At 36.2% G+C, this 20,628-nt stretch overlaps 1 protein-coding gene and 1 long non-coding RNA gene across 3 annotated transcripts; one reads left to right on the forward strand and one right to left on the reverse strand.

Annotated features, from left to right (window-relative positions):
• The first annotated feature begins 328 nt into the window (after positions 1 to 328).
• On the forward strand, positions 329 to 11,863 carry LOC131682987 (uncharacterized). 2 transcript variants are annotated; one of them, XR_009304302.1, is made up of 3 exons: positions 329 to 547; positions 11,318 to 11,478; positions 11,559 to 11,863. It is a non-coding gene; the product is annotated as an uncharacterized LOC131682987 (long non-coding RNA). The 2 variants fall into 2 exon arrangements; XR_009304303.1 differs by lacking the exon at positions 329 to 547 and adding an exon at positions 11,132 to 11,266.
• On the reverse strand, positions 8,933 to 10,010 carry LOC131682981 (DEAD-box helicase Dbp80-like). The gene is made up of 3 exons (XM_058964811.1): positions 9,879 to 10,010; positions 9,703 to 9,816; positions 8,933 to 9,643 (listed from the first exon to the last, which is right to left on the reverse strand). The coding sequence occupies exons 1-3, from the start codon at positions 10,006 to 10,008 to the stop codon at positions 9,612 to 9,614; spliced, it is 276 nt and encodes a 91-aa protein (XP_058820794.1). The 5' UTR covers positions 10,009 to 10,010; the 3' UTR covers positions 8,933 to 9,611.
• Positions 11,864 to 20,628: the final 8,765 nt, after the last annotated feature.

The following is a 20,628-nucleotide window of genomic DNA, read 5'->3' on the forward strand; positions in this document are numbered from 1 at the left end:
ATATTCCTACCACTGATGCCAGCGACAATCCTAATCTAGTGTTCTGTATCTACTATTTTTCCTTCTTCTCTAGGATAGGATCCGCCAGCTCTGTCCCCTGTTTTTGAACCAATTCTGAACCAATGTACTGGATACTAAGGTGTGGCAATGCTGTATTGCTCTCTCGCTCAATTTCTGTAAATTTATTACGTAATAATGTTCAACTCCATATATTTTCCATATATCTGCTGTCCACGTGCTTTACAGAGATTGAGCGAGAGAGCAATAGCATTGCCACACCTTAGTATCAACCACATTGATTCTGAACCAGCTCGTGATTGGATGAAAGTGACATAGGCAAACCTTCGGCTTGGAAACTAAAAGTACTAAAGGGCTGCTTGGAAGTGTTGTCATATTGTGATATCAAACATAAAACGACGATTGTTAACTGTGTTGATTTTTTTGTTTTCTGTTCCCGAGAGATCCGGTAGCGCGGTTATCGTGGATTCTGTTCTGTGTGCGGAATAATGCAAAAATGCCGCTTTTCGAAATCAACAGGCTGTGTAGCGTAAGTATGACAATATTTTGAACTTCATGTAAAAATTGTCTTTGTTCCAGTACCGAGTAAATTGGAAGTACTGAGCAAACAGGGAGAAAGTTATCCCGGAAGTCGCTTCTTGTTCTTCCTTTGGTATTATCGATACAGTTGAATTTTACAGTTTTCAACGAGGGGAACGACACGCCGTGATTTGTTGATGAAATAAACTTATAATTTAAAATTCTGATTAGATTTATAAAAATTGGTATTGGTTAGATCAAAATGGATTCGAATTTCCGTCATTACTTGATAATGGTTTGGAATGGCCGAGGATAGTTTGAAATGTGTCACAAAAAATAGATTGAATTGCTCGAATTTCTCGTTTTGACAGTTTCAGTGCTCGATAAAATCAAAACAAAACAATGCCAGCAGCATAACTACAGGAACAAATCAAAACAGAAACATAAATTTTGTTGCCAGAATTATTGAAAGTTTCGAAAATAGAGCATGCAGTTGCCAGTTACATCAAATTGATCGGAATTCGAGCAAAATTGGATTGAGATTGGATAAATTTGTTGAATTTTTTTCAAATATTTTAGCAATACTCGGTGTGATAGAAAATTGTTTAAATTTTCTAAAATTGCCGAAAAAATGAAAATTCATGCAAAATCGAACGGAATATAACAATTATTCTGAAGTGACGTTCCCCTCGGTTTTCAACTGAATCGATCATCGGTGTAAATAGGAGCGTGTATTTTCTACTGCTGTTTTCTCCGAAACGATCACATGTAGTACTGGAACAAACCTATACATTGCTCCAAAACAAAAATTAAACCTTGCAGAAAAGTAGTTTTAGAATATTTAAAATAAATCCGAACAGAGATTATTCTTGTGACAGAGGTTGCTTGACTCAGAAAGCAACTTACAAAAATGAAGAGGCATGAAGATATTTTTCATAATGTCCAACAACGAATATAAATTATTTTGTTTTTCTGTATTTCGATAGAAAAAAACGTTACGATCGTTTAAATGCGGATATAAAGACTAAATCTTTGATTTTTCCAGAAGCATGAAATTGGTACATAATATAGAATATTTCTCGACAAACATATGATTACGGCCTAAAAGCCAACTATCAAAATCCACTTTGAATTGAAATTCCGGACAAACCGTTACTAGCCGAACATAGTTCACAGCAGTTTTTGAAAGAGAAAACTTTTCTCTTTCGTTTACTACCAACATCTGGGATTGGCGTGTAACGGTTTGTCCGGAATTTCCATTCAAAGATTATTTTGACAGTTGGCTTTTAGGCCGTAATCATATGTTTGTCGAGATTTTAATCAGAACAAATATACGACCGAAACAAAACATATATTTTGGCAACATTGGTCGAGTGGGGTATGTCGTTTTCAACAGGGATTAGTAAAATATAAGACTATCAGCACCGGTGCGTAAGCAAATGCGTGTGTATTTTGATTACGCTAAGCGATAATAATATATTTGAACCCCCGTTTTCGCACCGGTCGTTGGTAAATAGGTTGCCAAAATAATAATCTGTTTTCACACCGGTAGTTGTTATTATAGTTACGTTACATTTTTTTGAAATCATGCAATAAAGTATTTTTTTAAAAAAAAAAATTAATTATATGGATTTAATTCAGTGAAAAAATATAGCTAGAAAGAAAATACATTTATTTATTGAATTCAATAAAATCATTTCAGTAACAAATATCGTTCTCTTTTCCAAAAATTATATTATTGAAATGATTTCAACATTATTCGAACTGGAAATGTTTATTGAAATTAAAAGTTAATTATTGTTTGAATGCAAAAAATGTTCGTACCATTAATTTTGCCGATTGAAGCAATAAACATTGTATAATTGAATTCAATAAGACATTTTTTGTTCAAATATGTTAAAATTTTCTATGTAATAATAATTATGAGAATTCATAGAATTCTATGAACTAATGTTTGCCCGGCAGTTATTGTCTAAAGCACATACTACGACGGTTCCGAATCAGGAGTGCAATGAAGAAGATCTCATCCTAGATATTACGGTGAATGAAGCTTTTCGACCATTCAACAATTGTTTTGCGGAACCAGTTTTCACGAACGATTGGTTTCGAAGACTTTCGTTTTTTGTATTTCGAAGCCTTTGAAGAGGAGACAATACTATAATAAAAAGCCAGAGAAAGCTGGGTTTTACTAAATTATGTGAAAGCCATCTGACATACGTCCTTCGGACACTACAGTAAAATATATTCGCATGAGAGAAAATTTGCGCCTTAATCTATGTGAGAATCCTGCTATACCCCAGATAATAGATGTTTAGACAGATTTTTACATAAATTTTTAGCCCAAATGTCCGTCATCTGTGGTAATATTGCAGAGTATAGTTGGGTAAATATATCTGCGTTTTAAGAATTTTCAAAGGCGATTTTGAATCGCAGAGTAGTGGGCTTATTCAGGAATACTTGGTACGCTGGACTGTACCCACTCGAAATGGAAACATTACTGTACAACTTGGGCAGAATAGTATACAGTAAAACAAAAATAATGAAGTGGTAGCATTTTATGCGTGGCTTCAATAATGATATTAACTTGCTGAAGTAAACTGCGTTGTTTTCCGAGGTTCATACACGAGGTTGATTACGTTGATATAGTCATCACATCTCGTCTAACTTAGAACTAGAATCAGGAATCAGTAGTGGTTGGCTCAAATGGCACGTTCCCAATATAGATCCGAGCTTTGTGCTTAAAAGTCAATTATCAAAATTCACGTTGAGGGGGAGTTCCAAACCAATATTCACCAAACACATCTAGTGCTCGTGAACAAAAGGAGTATTGCCATCTCTTTCGTGACAGCTATGAACTGCGCTAAGCCAACAATAGTTTCTCCGGACATCAGCAAGCAACAACTAGCCGCTAGCCGGCGCTACTATCGGCCAACAGACTTTTAGTAATCGGTATACGGACTTTTCGTACACCCAGTAAAGTTCAATCGGAAATGAGCCGGAATTCTGGCTGGTTTTAGTCCATATTCCGGCTCCATTGATAAAACCGATTATAACTAAAATGTGTCACTAAAGCCGGAACGCAAATTAGAACCAGCCAACATTCCGGCTGAGCTTAACTTGTAGTATTCCGGCGCCAATAACACAACCATTTCCAATTAGAATCGGTTGTATCACTGGAAATGAAATACTAACTACAACTACATCTACTTCAAGAAATAAACATTAAGTGCGTACCCTGGGGCAAATTGATACACACGAATTTGTGGCAAATTGATACAGTGTATCAATTTAATCCAACATTTTGTCATCGATACGGTAATTCCAAAGATGGAATCAAATTATCACATACTGTTTAAAATTATAAATTTGGTTCCAATTTATCAGTATGGCAAATTACAACACGGAATCTTGCTTTCAAATAATGGTCCTGCGGGGTAGTGCAAAATTCCTAACCAGAGTTTAATATGGTAAACACTTTTAACACAAACAATTTGAAATTCTACTAGAGCTTCGCCTGTTAAATGCATCGCTTTTTGCGATGCGATGAGCTGAAGCGACAGTAGGTAGCATAAGGTAATGTAATGTTCAGATGTGCTCCTTTGAATATGGTCGATGTACTTCTCAAATCAGTCTGTTAGGTCTGTTTGTCTGTGCATAGACCGAGCCAAAGGATCCTCCGGCGTTTATCATGGCCTGACACAGGTCATATTCATAGGAAGATTAAACAGTCGAACGTTCGAACATTTTTGAGCGTGACGTTTGCTGCTTACCAAATTGGTCGTCAAATCCACATCCATGTATCAACAGTTTGGATAAAATTCTCGGAGTAAGTCAAAAACTATTGAAACGAATTAACAAAAGTAATTATCCTTGAATCATAGAATATTTCTACATTGTTCGACGTGGAATTCTTCTAGTAAATTTGTAATAAAATTTCTTGCAACAATCAATTTTATTGTCCAACAATAAATTAGTTAATTAACATTTCGTGTTACTGTTTCTATGAGCAATATAAGAAATGTTTGAATGTATTAAAATATCAATTTTTATAATGTACTACCGTCCAACCCCGCCATCTGCTTTTTCACAAAATTAGTGAATTTTGAAATTTTATGGAGAAAGGTTAAAATTTATTGATTTTGTATTGTAATGTCATATTAGACTGTAGTATAAATTATTGCTAAACTACTGTTTTGGTACAATGAAAAAAATGGCTTTTAGTCAACACATTATTATGGTAGTGCATTCACGTTCATACATTTCACTATACACCACAACATCATATTATCCCCCGAAAATATGATGAACCACCGCCTGAAACTAGATGGTGATGATGTAACAGGTGTGATCTGTGTCCGTCCAAGTTCTTTTTAGGTATTCTTTTCTGAACCAAGCGCTGCAGAGTGTGTGGCAAACCATTATGGTCGTTATCTTCCACTTACTATTGGACCTGAATTAAAGACTTTTGCACAATAAAAATTCACGCATTGCCTTTCTTTTTGAATCTTACTTTCCACAGTTCCATTTGTTCGCAGTGTTTCCTCATACATTCTATGCAGATTTTTAGTTTTTTTGATTTGACCCATCAATATGATCCTGGGACACATCATGACAGCTTGACATAATGCTATATCTACCAGTTCAATCCAAGTTGGTTCGATGCACTTATTTTTACTTTCACGCAGTAAATATACAGCATGATCATAAATATGTGTTATTGAATTCAAACAAATACTGTTCATTGCATCAAACGACAAAATAATTGGTGTGAATCAAGGTTTGAAAATATATTTTCATTAAAACAACAATAAACTTTTAATTTCAATAATTCTGTTGTAATTTCAGTAAACTTTAAATAAGTGTTATTTAATTCAATCATCGCGAGACCCTATTTTTTACATTTTCCTTTGCTTTGTTTCCTTTCTACGAATAGCAACGTTGCCGTCAGTTGGAAGAAGTTATCAAATATACGCACTTGCTATAAACCGAAACGATAAGTTTCCATTTCCCAACCTGTTTACGAACCGCCAGTGCGGTGTCGTGTTATGATGGCGGTTAGCAAATCGCTTTTACCCACGCTCCGGTGCTGTTAGTCTAAGAAGAAGCCAGCTGGCGGATCCTATCCTAACTTCTTCCGTGCGGAATTTTGACATTTGCTTGCGAAAACTAGTCTGTGTGATTGCTGTTAGATGTCGCTTTTGATAACTGAAAAACGACATCAGCTGTTGTTTGTTTATTTCTTTTTTATATTTCTGCTGTCATTTGAATGTTTTAAATGGTGTATTTTATTAATTCATCACTGATGTGTATGTAATCGGTGATAATTGTAAACCTATTTGCCATTCATACGGAAACGAAAAACTACCTAAAATTAAGTTTCTTTGACTCAATCTCGTGATATCGTGGGGGAACTTTAGGTAAACCGTGTTGAAGGTAGTTTCCATTTAACCACGGCAAAAATTACAACTCATTGATAGGTTTTTTATACTCAAATTTAAGTTGAATTTACCTAATTTTGAGTATACCCCAAACAACTCAAAAGTACCTTCCTCCACGGAAGACCTCGACTGAGTCGAATCTCTCGTTTTGTTTTTGACAACACTAATAAGTGCGAAAGCGAGGCACAACTCAAAAGTAAGTTAAAAGAACTTATGCTGCAGGTTGTTTTATTTAACCGTGCATGAAGCTATCAGGGAAGTGACGTACAGGGTGGCCAGACCTACCGATTTATCGGTAGTCCTACCGATTTTGGTCTTCCCTACCGATTCACAGACGACCAAGGCAAAACTACCGATATTTTGTTATTCCTACCGAAAACTACCGATTTTTATTAATTTTGGACACATCCTACTCAACATTCATTTTTTGGGTTGGATTTGGTCTGAGATCTGTGTAGTCAGTATTTTACAATTCTATGTCAATACTACGTTTTGGGACAACAACCCGGCCTTCCGATAACTACCGATAAACTTTCAGTGACCCTACCGATATTAAGGAATTCTATCTGGCCACCCTGGTGACGTACTCAGCGTGAATCATGTTTCGATCATGATTAATCATAATGCTTATTTGTGACGGTTCCGGATGTTTCAGCGAAGTTCAGTCTGACCAATTTAGACAGCACAATTCCTGGAATCGGAAATTTAAATCATTGGCTGGCCATTTTCTATCTAAATTGGCTGCTTCTACCGTTTCCAGAAGACCCAGGGAAATGATCGAAATTCGTTAAACCAAATTTATTGCAATTATCCGAATCGTAAGTCTAAATCGGCATGTGACCATTAAAAAGCATACAAGTCTCGGGGAAATTACCTTTCGAAACACGTTTCGGAATCTGGAATGGATTCCTGCTCAAATATAACAACCAACTCCGACCCAATCTGTTTCAGGTCGAACTAAACCCTAGGCTTTAAACTTTGGGTGACGTTAAAAATCGATTATGATAACAATGGCTACTACTAAAAAGTCTCAGCGAATGCTACCAATAATCAGTACAGATACAAACCTATTTTTGGTATAACAATTGTGAGAATCGTAATTCAAATTTATTGCCATAAGTAATTCGTGGTAATTATTATTGCATGAAACACTAGAAAAGGCTAGAGAAAAAGTTTAAGGAATCTCGGGGAAGTGTTTCATGGTCTGAATCGTCATTCCAAATCACTGGATTATATTATATAACTAAATTGGTCACTTAACGAAACCGAAGGTCAAACGAATCGTTAACCAATCGGATCAACAACTGCTGTACTTCAAGAATACCGTATATGCTATAGCACGTTTACTTAATTACCTGGCTGCTATTTATATGCTAGAAGGTGGGTGCCGGTATTCGTGAATGATCACGTTTGCGACCGGGTTTGTATTATCGCGAAGTTCTCAAGCATTGCTATGTGATGCGCGCATTTATGTGACGTGTCTAGTAGTGCATTCATAATCATTGAGTATTGTATATCAAATATAAAACATTGATCATTAAATACTAAATATCACGCATTGAATATGAATATTAAACATTGAATATTATATTTTATATATTAAATATCAAACGTTAAATATTCAGTAATAAATATTAAATATAAAATATTAAATGTTAAATATTACAATATATGCGAACGGAGGTCTTAGTGGAATGTACGTAATGTTTCAAAGGTTTCTTCCATTTAATTCCACTATGTTTTGCAAAACATAGTGGAATTATATGGAAGAAAACCCTTGAAACATTAAATATTACATACACTAAAGACCCGATTTTATCAGCCCCCGATTTTGTCACCCTCATATGAAACTTGATAGTTGGTAGTTTGATGGGCTCTAGCAGTCGAACCAAGTTGAATTCGAGTAAATCCTTTCTTGGGCATATTTTTCTTATCTTAGGGATCCAAAATATGCAAAAATAAAAATCTGATTTTTTTTAAATTTTGCGCTGTCAGACCCGCTAATCCGCTTCGTGGGCCCTCTTGAACCTTGCGAGAAAATTCATTTAGCAGCTTTTTTGAATGATTTAAACACTTCTCTCCTCTAACCTGCCGTCTTGTTGGTTCGTTGCATCAAACCATCTTTCCCTCAAACTTTGTAATAATTTTAAGAAAAAGAACATTTTCTTACGAGAGTTTCCATAAAAAATATTCTGGTTAGAACCAGGCATGATTTGCAACGTATTAAGCATTTGTTAGCCTTGAATGCACTGATTCAACGTTGAAATCAGCGAGAATGTTGTGAGTTCCCTCCGGGTCCTAAAGAGGAAATAATTTTGCCTTAGGAAAAAAGATATCGGTTCAGTCTAGCGTATGAAATTTCATACCATGAAATACCAGGAGAATTTTCGCAATTGTTTCACCAATTTCTTCCATTTTTTCGCACTGAGTCACATCTTTCACACTTCTCATGGCCATTCGTTCTCAATCCGAAACAAGAATCAGTGATTTGAAAGAGAAATTTAATAATATGTGTTGTTCATATTTTGGTTTGAAATTTGGTAAACTTTTACATTCGAAAACACAATCGAATTTTATAAAAAAGGATTATTGAGCATACACATTATAAAGTAAAGATTATTAATTAACGTTCACAGACGACCAGAAACTCGAACACGCCTTTATTGTATAACAAGTATGATCCAGAAATGTGTTGTTTTTGCGTATGAAATTTCATTCGCTGGGTCATAATGGGTTAAGGGAAATTTAACCTAAATACTCAGAAAGGATTGTGAGACTACATCTACACTGATAAAATATAAATGAATAATAAATAAATACATAGAGCAATTAATACACCAATGAATAATTAAATTGGTAAATAAATTAATGAATAAATTCAAGCAAAAAATTTATTAAGTCGTAAGTAGCATAGAACGTAAGGAAACCAACTCTACCAAACATTTAAAAAGGGCTTATCTGCAAAACGTAAACATTGAGAAAATTGTCAAAGGTCAGATTTATTATAATCCTATTTGGAAAATCGATACTATTTTATTTCTTTTGATTGCGCATATTTCTACTACTTGTATACCTCACACAAAAAATGCTGTTCAAGTCTGATATTACACCGAAAGTTAGACGAATTAACTCAATTCTAATTTGATGGTCAGATTGACCCCACTGAACATCATAAAATCAAATTGGCCCTGTATGTAAATTATGGAAAAGACTATATTGCTAGTTAGACACTTTCCAATCAGTTAGATCCATTCATAATCAGTTTGGTCATAAAAATCAATTAGGCCCTTTTAAAAAATTGTAAAATCGCTACCAAAATTCTTCATAATCAACTGATGCGTTGTGTACATGCTCGGGTAGATATTTGTTAATGGAAAACATGAAAATTCAATTTGCTACATTTTGCAGTTAGGCCCTTTTCAATTGTTGGGATAGAACTGGGTAGAGCTAAATAAAATTATAAATTCAGAATCGAAACAAGTATGACCCAAAAAAGCTCCTACGCCGTTCACCAGCAGCTGGTCGAAAACACTTTACGATCCGATCTTTTCAATTTCGTCCGAGATCTCCGCGACTAGCAACTGAATCTTTTTCCGGAAATGTTTTTCGATTGATCTGCAAATTATCATGCTTCGATCACTGTCCACTAGGATGATGGTGATTCCGTTCTGTTAAAGAAGCGGAAAGAAGTACAATCTATAGGATAACAAGAATGAGTCACACTTACCGAATCTACCGGTACGTCTAATTCGATGTAGATACGTTTCGCAATCGGCTCGTCCCTGCTGATCCATCGGCATGTCGAAGTTGACGACAATGGTCACCTGTTCGACTTCGATACCTAAGGCGAAAGAATCTCTCTTTAACCTGGTGCTGTAACCAGAATCAAGTGGCGGAACTTACCCCTGGACAAAACATTCGTTATAATCTGTACCTTCTCTAGTCCATTTCGGAATCGATCCAGAGCGTCCAACCGTTGTTCCACCGTTTGATCACCGGACAGTACCGCTACCGAGTGACCATCTTGGGACATCCTGCCGGCCAACCAACCGGCCGTTTGCGTAGCTGTTTCGATCGATTAACAGTTTCGAAAGTAAGTTTACTTGGAGTTTACAACTGTCCTATACATCATATGACAGAAAATGATCGTTTGTCCGACGGTAATCTCACAATTTCTCGTCCTGGTTGCGGCACTTGACGTAGTACTGTTTGATGTTATCGAGTGATTCTTGCTCCCGCGCCAGCCGAATGACGATCGGATTGGGTACGATGTACTCGGCGAACTCCATCACCTCACGCTCGTAGGTGGCCAAGAAGAACAGCGACCACAAAACCCGTCTCGTCCAGTACAAAAAGGGAAAACTTCTAGGTCGTACGTCCTGAACTTTTTACCCCAGTCCATAAGCTTGCCGGGTGTTCCGATGATGATATGATTAGTCAGCTCGCCCCTTTGACGATCTCCTCACCGCGAACGGCGTAAGGAAGTTTGATTTCCGGACGAAACTTTGGTATTTTGGCAGCTACTTCCCCCTTCTGAATTGCCAGCTCATACGTGGGGGAAATGCAAACCACCTGCAGAGAGTTTTTTAACTGATGGACTAAACTGAGCATTGCCAGCACTGGGTCTGGGCGATTATATTCCGTGGCGGAACGGCCAACAGAGTAGGTAGAGCCGTCTTTTGAATCTTATATGATAGGATGCTTCCTTTTTTATCCCCAATTCGTTACTGCCGATTGCCGCGATGATTTGGTACCTCTAACTATTGAAAAAATCAAAAATAGTGCAAGCTGCTCATTTAACCCCATATTCTGAATACCTATCTTGCCTTGTTTCCCCGTATGTTTACACCATTTCGATGAATTTCCTGTGGGGAATACTAAAAGGATGCCAGATCTGCATATATATATATATATATATATATATATATATATATATATATATATATATATATATATATATATATATATATATATATATATATATATATATATATATATATATATATATATATATATATATATATATATATATATATATATATATATATATATATATATCCGAAAACATCTCTAAATAATCGTAGTACACAAAATTAGCGCATTTAAGATTTTAGAATGTCAGAAAAAAAAACAATTCAATAATCACAAATAGGCAGGGCCATATCGTAGTCTTTTGGCATCATTGGTGGACTCCCAGTTTCGAACAATAATTTAGTGCATACCCTGAAATGACACTTATGTTATAAAGCAGATTAAGATTTCTCCACTGCCCTCCCCCCACCAAATGGCCCGTAAGCTGCAAATGGGTTCAGTTGAAAACGTAATCTTTTCCTCATTTTCAGGTAAAACACCGTCTTGTTCGTAGACTGTTGGAGTCAATCTACCAGCTACTGCCGAAAAAAGCAACCTAGTAAATATTTAAGGCGATTCGAGCTATTGGACATTCCGCTTAAAATGTTACTGCAAAATTCGCTATACTGCTTAAGTGAAATATACAGTGATGGTGAGTGTTCTCATAGATTTTTGGTTCAAGGACATTAACTAACTAGTTTGTGTTATTACCGGATGATGGCGATGATGAAGTGGAAGTTCTCGCAGGAAAGCAGGTATCAGTTGCGACTCAAAATAGCAAAATAGCAGAGGGTGTCGAACTGGATTCAGCAGGAACTGTAGCGATACGAGCCATATCTCGTTGCCAGAAATCCCGGTCCTAGCAACATAAACGAGAAGACTGTCAGGGCAATTTGTATGTTTGCTAACTACCTACACGAATCAGCCAGCATTTCCACTATAAACCACCTATGAAGTAAAAACTATGAAGCCTCCTCTAGAACATTTCTCATGGAGATAACTGATTGGGCATTTACTGGATCCACAAAAATAATCTTCGCTAGTTATTCCATATATTAGAAATAAATAATTTGCTTTTAAATTTATGCGTTTCAAATTACTTCGTGAAATTCTAATTGTAAATAAAAATCCTCAACATTTAATAATTCTTCATATAAATGTTAACATATATCCAGTTACTTTCTATCTGTAAGATCTATGAAATTAAATTGATAATCCTGTTCAAAATATTATTTACTCACATCATAACTACGTGATTCATCATTTAATCATAATCAGATAGTAATGGTGGGTAGCTATGTGCGAATCTCATAATTTTTACGTGAAAAGTATTATGGATAAAAACTATATGTTTTCACATAAACGTAATGTGCAGAATTTTTTGAGTATATGCTTGTCTTCTACATGATTCATTGAAGAAGCAAGGAATTTCTAGCCAAACATTTGAAAAAGGCCTACTGCCAAATGCAAACAAATCGAATTTTGATGTTCTCTTTTAAAATCCTGGGACAGAACCTGTGGATAGATGTTTTCTTTTTCTTTTTTCTGTTCATTTTATCTCTTGTCTTGCATAGCCACTCTTCCTTCCTTACATATTTTAAATGGACTGGCTACATTTGACAGTCCCCCTGACTGCATTTGACGGTTCCCTTTGGCTGCATTTCACAACTCCCCCTGGCTACAATTGACATTAGGTTTTTTCGTATCTACACGTTCCGTCCCAGGTAAAAACTATCTATCTGGCCATGTACATAAACATAACGCAACAATGGATTATGAAGAATTCTGATAATGATTTTATAACAAATTATAAAAGAGCCCGGCTGATATAAAAGTCCTAACTAGCAATACACTTATTATAAAATGATTATAAAGGATTATTGTAACTGATTCCAAAAGGATTATAAAGGCAGTGAAATACGTACTCAATGAATTAAGGGGTGTGTCTGATGTAAACAATATGCGCAACCAAACTAAATAAAACAGTATTCAATTTTTATTATAATTATAATTATAATGAATTCGACCAAAACTTCTTTTGCCTTTTTCTCATTTTCAAATGTTTGGGTAGAATTTAGATTATTTTATCGTTGTTGCGATCAATTTCGTTTGGTTTGTTTTGTTCACAATGTTAGTCGCAGAGCATTTTGGTGATCTATGGCAATTGATGACCTTTACACCCCATACTAGGTCCGCTCCTGTTGCAGCTGTTTCGCCCTGTCCGGCACCGAGTCAACCGATGGTCCAACCTGCGCCGCACTCGTCTGTCGCTATGTCAATGGCAGGGACTTGGATTAAAGGCCAAAATTTCAGCTACGGTTGGTGGTGTTGCTGCAATCGGTTTGCCTTCGGCCACGTTGGATATTCGGCTAACGGGAATATTCAGCGATTCCGATTCGAAGGAAGCAGCGCCAGTAGCAGACTGCTTCGGTTCAGCAATACGCTTCGGTATCGGACGAAGCTAACACTCCGACAGAACGAAGGTTTCAACGAGGGGCTCAGGCATAAGTAGCAGAGTCCTTGCACTTCCTGCTTGTCGAGTGAACAATTCCGACGAAACCACTGCCGCTCTCGCCAAGTTTGATCACCGTAATAAGTGCGACGTCAGCGGTATAGTGCCAGGATTAGTCGAGAACAGTGCCAGGATTGACTTGCCAAGAGCTACAGGATTAAATAGCAATGCGTTTTTAAAGTGACCATAGTATAAGCTAGAGGCTTTAGCCAGATGATTTATTCAGCAGAATAAGATAGCAAAATTACCCAAAACATAAGACCTGGCTGCCGAAGTGAATCCACACACATCATCACCTACAGAGGCAAGCAATATTGGAACGCAGCGAAATTCCTCACAATGAATTGATCTCGTTAGGTGAAATTCCAGGAAGTACAATTTTCACAGCACAATTTAGTCGACCGAAATTGTAGTCCTCAGTCGAGAGAGAGACTGATAGAGTAGCAGCAGCTAGGAATTTTCTTTCGAAAGCTAGCAGCGGTTTCGCGTATCCTGCGCTAAGTAGAGAGCGTTAAGACAGATCTCCGAAACATGTCAAGTGCTATCAGATGAGAAAAAACGTCGCATCTATGACCAGTACGACAAGGACGGTCTGCTGACCAACGGTTCCGTCTGGTACCACCATAACACACGGCATCGGAGACACATATATATTCACAACATACTAATTACTTATCCTTCTGAAAAAGTAAATAAATTGACTATGCAATTTATCATTCGCAGCCTAGTTATTTCCTGCCAATTTGAACAAGACAGCAGTTGCAGAAAGCTTTATTGCGGTGCAAAAATGATGGCAACTCGGGATATAATATAAATTTACATATAATTTCTCCTCCCTGATATTTTACCTAAAAATGAGTAATCAATCGGATCATCTTGTTAGGACTTAACTCACGAGCAAACAAACAAATGTGTACAAATCCTTATCCATCATCCAGAAAGCAATCGTTTTATAGCCCAATGCTTGATCTTACGATTCAGCATATGCCACCGAGCATCCAGCGCCGATTGGTCAATGTATGAACCAGGGGTGACATTACGCATCTCGAAACGAAAGGTTTATTGTATTCAAGCTTGTGTGAAAAGGTCGATTCGAATTGGTTGCATAATGTGGCACCAGGTTCCCATTGTTCTATTTTTTTTTTTTTTTTTTTTTATTTCAATTATAGAGGTTTTAACCTTAAGGTCATTCGCCTCTTCGGGTTAGAAAAATCTCTTAGGAAAAATTTCTAACCCTATGTGCGGGGTCGGGACCCGAACCCAGGTGCGCTGCGTACAAGGCAATCGATTTACCAATACGCTACGCCCACTCCCCTCCCATTGTTCTAATCCTCATCCCTCTTGAGTTGATAGTCTTTCAAAGAGCATCGAAAGTATTCAAGTAATGTAAATTTTAAAAGTCCATGTACACAAGTCTTAGGTAAACAAGCACACTGAACTGTCAGAAAAGTGAGGTTATACATTTTCATGCAATGCTCTATGTTTTTGACAGGTATCAGAGTTTTTAATAGTAGAGTTGCGTAAAGAGGATTGGCAACATTGGACCAATCATTGGTCTTTTTTATATTTTGGCAACCTTTTATTTTTAGTTAAATTTCAAATGACTTCACCCGAACGCTTCAGTTAAAAGTTAACTTTGTGCATTTAAAAATTTAAAATTAAGTGTTTACTATTATTTTGTAAAAATCAGTACGATAAATAACATCGTATAAAGAATTTAATCTTTTTCCGGTTCTCAACTGATCCGCAACTAAGAACGAAATGCATTGATTTTTACCGCTTGCCGTCTGATTGGGGTGTGACAAAAAACAGTCGAAATTGCAGCTTAAGATAAATTTGAATAAGTACATATGTATAAATGGAATGCATACACAAATTTGTCAAAATTTTAGCTGCACTTTAACTATGAGAAATACCTTCATATTTCCACTGTCGGTAGAAGATTATTAACACTACCCAGAGCTGTTCCGGTGTTTGAAATAGTACCAAATTTGAATATCAGTGAACACATATTTTTCAATAATTGTCGTTAAGCGAAAAATTCCTGGTTTTAAATAATGTTAATATTACATCATTGAATTTTTTCTCATAATTATAATCACATAATAACGATACTCCCCACGCATTCGAGCATTGTTATTCTTCGTGTCCGATAGGTAGACGTTTTGAGTGTTCAATAGGTAGATTTGCTTCAGCCTTTGCGCAACTGTTCTTTATAAACTGTGACAGGTATATGAATGAATCATTTTAGCATCAGTGATGCCAGGTCTATTTAAACAATAGCCTGCAGTGAAAATATAAAAGTCTGCAGATTGCTACAAAAATCTTCAATAAATTTGACATAGAAATGTAGTATGTATATATTTTAAATGATCAATAATGTTGAAGGCTTGTGTATAAATTGGCTGACATAGGCTTTGTTCTGTTAATATTTGTAATCTGTAAAACATCTGCAGCGAAAATGCAAAATCTGCAGATTTACTAATATATATATATATATATATATATATATATATATATATATATATATATATATATATATATATATATATATATATATATATATATATATATATATATATATATATATATATATATATATATATATATATATATATATATATATATATATATATATATATATATATATATATATATATATATATATATATTAGTAAATCTGCAGATTTTGCATTTTCACTGCAGATGTTTTACAGATTACAAATATTAACAGAACAAAGCCTATGTCAGCCAATTTATACACAAGCCTTCAACATTATTGATCATTTAAAATATATACATACTACATTTCTATGTCAAATTTATTGAAGATTTTTGTAGCAATCTGCAGACTTTTATATTTTCACTGCAGGCTATTGTTTAAATAGACCTGGCATCACTGATGCTAAAATGATTCATTCATATACCTGTCACAGTTTATAAAGAACAGTTGCGCAAAGGCTGAAGCAAATCTACCTATTGAACACTCAAAACGTCTACCTATCGGACACGAAGAATAACAATGCTCGAATGCGTGGGGAGTATCGTTATTATGTGATTATAATTATGAGAAAAAATTCAATGATGTAATATTAACATTATTTAAAACCAGGAATTTTTCGCTTAACGACAATTATTGAAAAATATGTGTTCACTGATATTCAAATTTGGTACTATTTCAAACACCGGAACAGCTCTGGGTAGTGTTAATAATCTTCTACCGACAGTGGAAATATGAAGGTATTTCTCATAGTTAAAGTGCAGCTAAAATTTTGACAAATTTGTGTATGCGTTCCACTTATACATATGTACTTATTCAAATTTATCTTAAGCTGCAATTTCGACTGTTTTTTGTCACACCCCAATCAGACGGCAAGCGGTAAAAATCAATGCATTTCGTTCTTAGTTGCGGATCAGTTGAGAACCGGAAAAAGATTAAATTCTTTATACGATGTTATTTATCGTACTGATTTTTACAAAATAATAGTAAACACTTAATTTTAAATTTTTAAATGCACAAAGTTAACTTTTAACTGAAGCGTTCGGGTGAAGTCATTTGAAATTTAACTAAAAATAAAAGGTTGCCAAAATATAAAAAAGACCAATGATTGGTCCAATGTTGCCAATCCTCTTTACGCAACTCTACTATTAAAAACTCTGATACCTGTCAAAAACATAGAGCATTGCATGAAAATGTATAACCTCACTTTTCTGACAGTTCAGTGTGCTTGTTTACCTAAGACTTGTTTACATGGACTTTTAAAATTTACATTACTTGAATACTTTCGATGCTCTTTGAAAGACTATCAACTCAAGAGGGATGAGGATTAGAACAATGGGAACCTGGTGCCACATTATGCAACCAATTCGAATCGACCTTTTCACACAAGCTTGAATACAATAAACCTTTCGTTTCGAGATGCGTAATGTCACCCCTGGTTCATACATTGACCAATCGGCGCTGGATGCCCGGTGGCATATGCTGAATCGTAAGATCAAGCATTGGGCTATAAAACGATTGCTTTCTGGATGATGGATAAGGATTTGTACACATTTGTTTGTTTGCTCGTGAGTTAAGTCCTAACAAGATGATCCGATTGATTACTCATTTTTAGGTAGAATATCAGGGAGGAGAAATTATATGTAAATTTATATTATATCCCGAGTTGCCATCATTTTTGCACCGCAATAAAGCTTTCTGCAACTGCTGTCTTGTTCAAATTGGCAGGAAATAACTAGGCTGCGAATGATAAATTGCATAGTCAATTTATTTACTTTTTCAGAAGGATAAGTAATTAGTATGTTGTGAATATATATGTGTCTCCGATGCCGTGTGTTATGGTGGTACCAGACGGAACCGTTGGTCAGCAGACCGTCCTTGTCGTACTGGTCATAGATGCGACGTTTTTTCTCATCTGATAGCACTTGACATGTTTCGGAGATCTGTCTTAACGCTCTCTACTTAGCGCAGGATACGCGAAACCGCTGCTAGCTTTCGAAAGAAAATTCCTAGCTGCTGCTACTCTATCAGTCTCTCTCTCGACTGAGGACTACAATTTCGGTCGACTAAATTGTGCTGTGAAAATTGTACTTCCTGGAATTTCACCTAACGAGATCAATTCATTGTGAGGAATTTCGCTGCGTTCCAATATTGCTTGCCTCTGTAGGTGATGATGTGTGTGGATTCACTTCGGCAGCCAGGTCTTATGTTTTGGGTAATTTTGCTATCTTATTCTGCTGAATAAATCATCTGGCTAAAGCCTCTAGCTTATACTATGGTCACTTTAAAAACGCATTGCTATTTAATCCTGTAGCTCTTGGCAAGTCAATCCTGGCACTGTTCTCGACTAATCCTGGCACTATACCGCTGACGTCGCACTTATTACGGTGATCAAACTTGGCGAGAGCGGCAGTGGTTTCGTCGGAATTGTTCACTCGACAAGCAGGAAGTGCAAGGACTCTGCTACTTATGCCTGAGCCCCTCGTTGAAACCTTCGTTCTGTCGGAGTGTTAGCTTCGTCCGATACCGAAGCGTATTGCTGAACCGAAGCAGTCTGCTACTGGCGCTGCTTCCTTCGAATCGGAATCGCTGAATATTCCCGTTAGCCGAATATCCAACGTGGCCGAAGGCAAACCGATTGCAGCAACACCACCAACCGTAGCTGAAATTTTGGCCTTTAATCCAAGTCCCTGCCATTGACATAGCGACAGACGAGTGCGGCGCAGGTTGGACCATCGGTTGACTCGGTGCCGGACAGGGCGAAACAGCTGCAACAGGAGCGGACCTAGTATGGGGTGTAAAGGTCATCAATTGCCATAGATCACCAAAATGCTCTGCGACTAACATTGTGAACAAAACAAACCGAACGAAATTGATCGCAACAACGATAAAATAATCTAAATTCTACCCAAACATTTGAAAATGAGAAAAAGGCAAAAGAAGTTTTGGTCGAATTCATTATAATTATAATTATAATAAAAATTGAATACTGTTTTATTTAGTTTGGTTGCGCATATTGTTTACATCAGACACACCCCTTAATTCATTGAGTACGTATTTCACTGCCTTTATAATCCTTTTGGAATCAGTTACAATAATCCTTTATAATCATTTTATAATAAGTGTATTGCTAGTTAGGACTTTTATATCAGCCGGGCTCTTTTATAATTTGTTATAAAATCATTATCAGAATTCTTCATAATCCATTGTTGCGTTATGTTTATGTACATGGCCAGATAGATAGTTTTTACCTGGGACGGAACGTGTAGATACGAAAAAACCTAATGTCAATTGTAGCCAGGGGGAGTTGTGAAATGCAGCCAAAGGGAACCGTCAAATGCAGTCAGGGGGACTGTCAAATGTAGCCAGTCCATTTAAAATATGTAAGGAAGGAAGAGTGGCTATGCAAGACAAGAGATAAAATGAACAGAAAAAAGAAAAAGAAAACATCTATCCACAGGTTCTGTCCCAGGATTTTAATAGAGAACATCAAAATTCGATTTGTTTGCATTTGGCAGTAGGCCTTTTTCAAATGTTTGGCTAGAAATTCCTTGCTTCTTCAATGAATCATGTAGAAGACAAGCATATACTCAAAAAATTCTGCACGTTACGTTTATGTGAAAACATATATAGTTTTTATCCATAACACTTTTCACGTAAAAATTATGAGATTCGCGCATAGCTACCCACCATTACTATCTGATTATGATTAAATGATGAATCACGTAGTTATGATGTGAGTAAATAATATTTTGAACAGGATTATCAATTTAATTTCATAGATCTTACAGATAGAAAGTAACTGGATATATGTTAACATTTATATGAAGAATTATTAAATGTTGAGGATTTTTATTTACAATTAGAATTTCACGAAGTAATTTGAAACGCATAAATTTAAAAGCAAATTATTTATTTCTAATATATGGAATAACTAGCGAAGATTATTTTTGTGGATCCAGTAAATGCCCAATCAGTTATCTCCATGAGAAATGTTCTAGAGGAGGCTTCATAGTTTTTACTTCATAGGTGGTTTATAGTGGAAATGCTGGCTGATTCGTGTAGGTAGTTAGCAAACATACAAATTGCCCTGACAGTCTTCTCGTTTATGTTGCTAGGACCGGGATTTCTGGCAACGAGATATGGCTCGTATCGCTACAGTTCCTGCTGAATCCAGTTCGACACCCTCTGCTATTTTGCTATTTTGAGTCGCAACTGATACCTGCTTTCCTGCGAGAACTTCCACTTCATCATCGCCATCATCCGGTAATAACACAAACTAGTTACTATGCTATATTTCACCCTAAGGAGGAAAATTTGGTAAAAACCAAAATTTCTCACTAGGGTGAAAATTTGTTGGTAAAAACCAGTCTTTGTACAGGAGGGCACAAATCCTTATTTCATACTATGTTGCGTTTCGGCTTCGCCTCTTCAGAAACCGACACTAACGTATTGTCGGAATAGATTAGCGCCGGCTTGACGCAAATCCCTTAAAACTAAAACACACTATGTGTTTCAATCAAACGACTGATCAAACGTGATGTCCCGTTCGAGCAGAAGTTCTGTTTATGCCGATGAGACACAAGTGAAGCCGAAACTTGTCTTGGCTTAGCAGGCCTATGCGAAAGCACTATGCTATATTTCACCCTAAGGAGGAAAATTTGGTAAAAACCAAAATTTCTCACTAGGGTGAAAATTTGTTGGTAAAAACCAGTCTTTGTACAGGAGGGCACAAATCCTTATTTCATACTACGTTGCGTTTCGGCTTCGCCTCTTCAGAAACCGACACT

This window comes from Topomyia yanbarensis, chromosome 2 (genome assembly GCF_030247195.1).
Source record: "Topomyia yanbarensis strain Yona2022 chromosome 2, ASM3024719v1, whole genome shotgun sequence".
Lineage (NCBI taxonomy): Eukaryota > Metazoa > Arthropoda > Insecta > Diptera > Culicidae > Topomyia > Topomyia yanbarensis.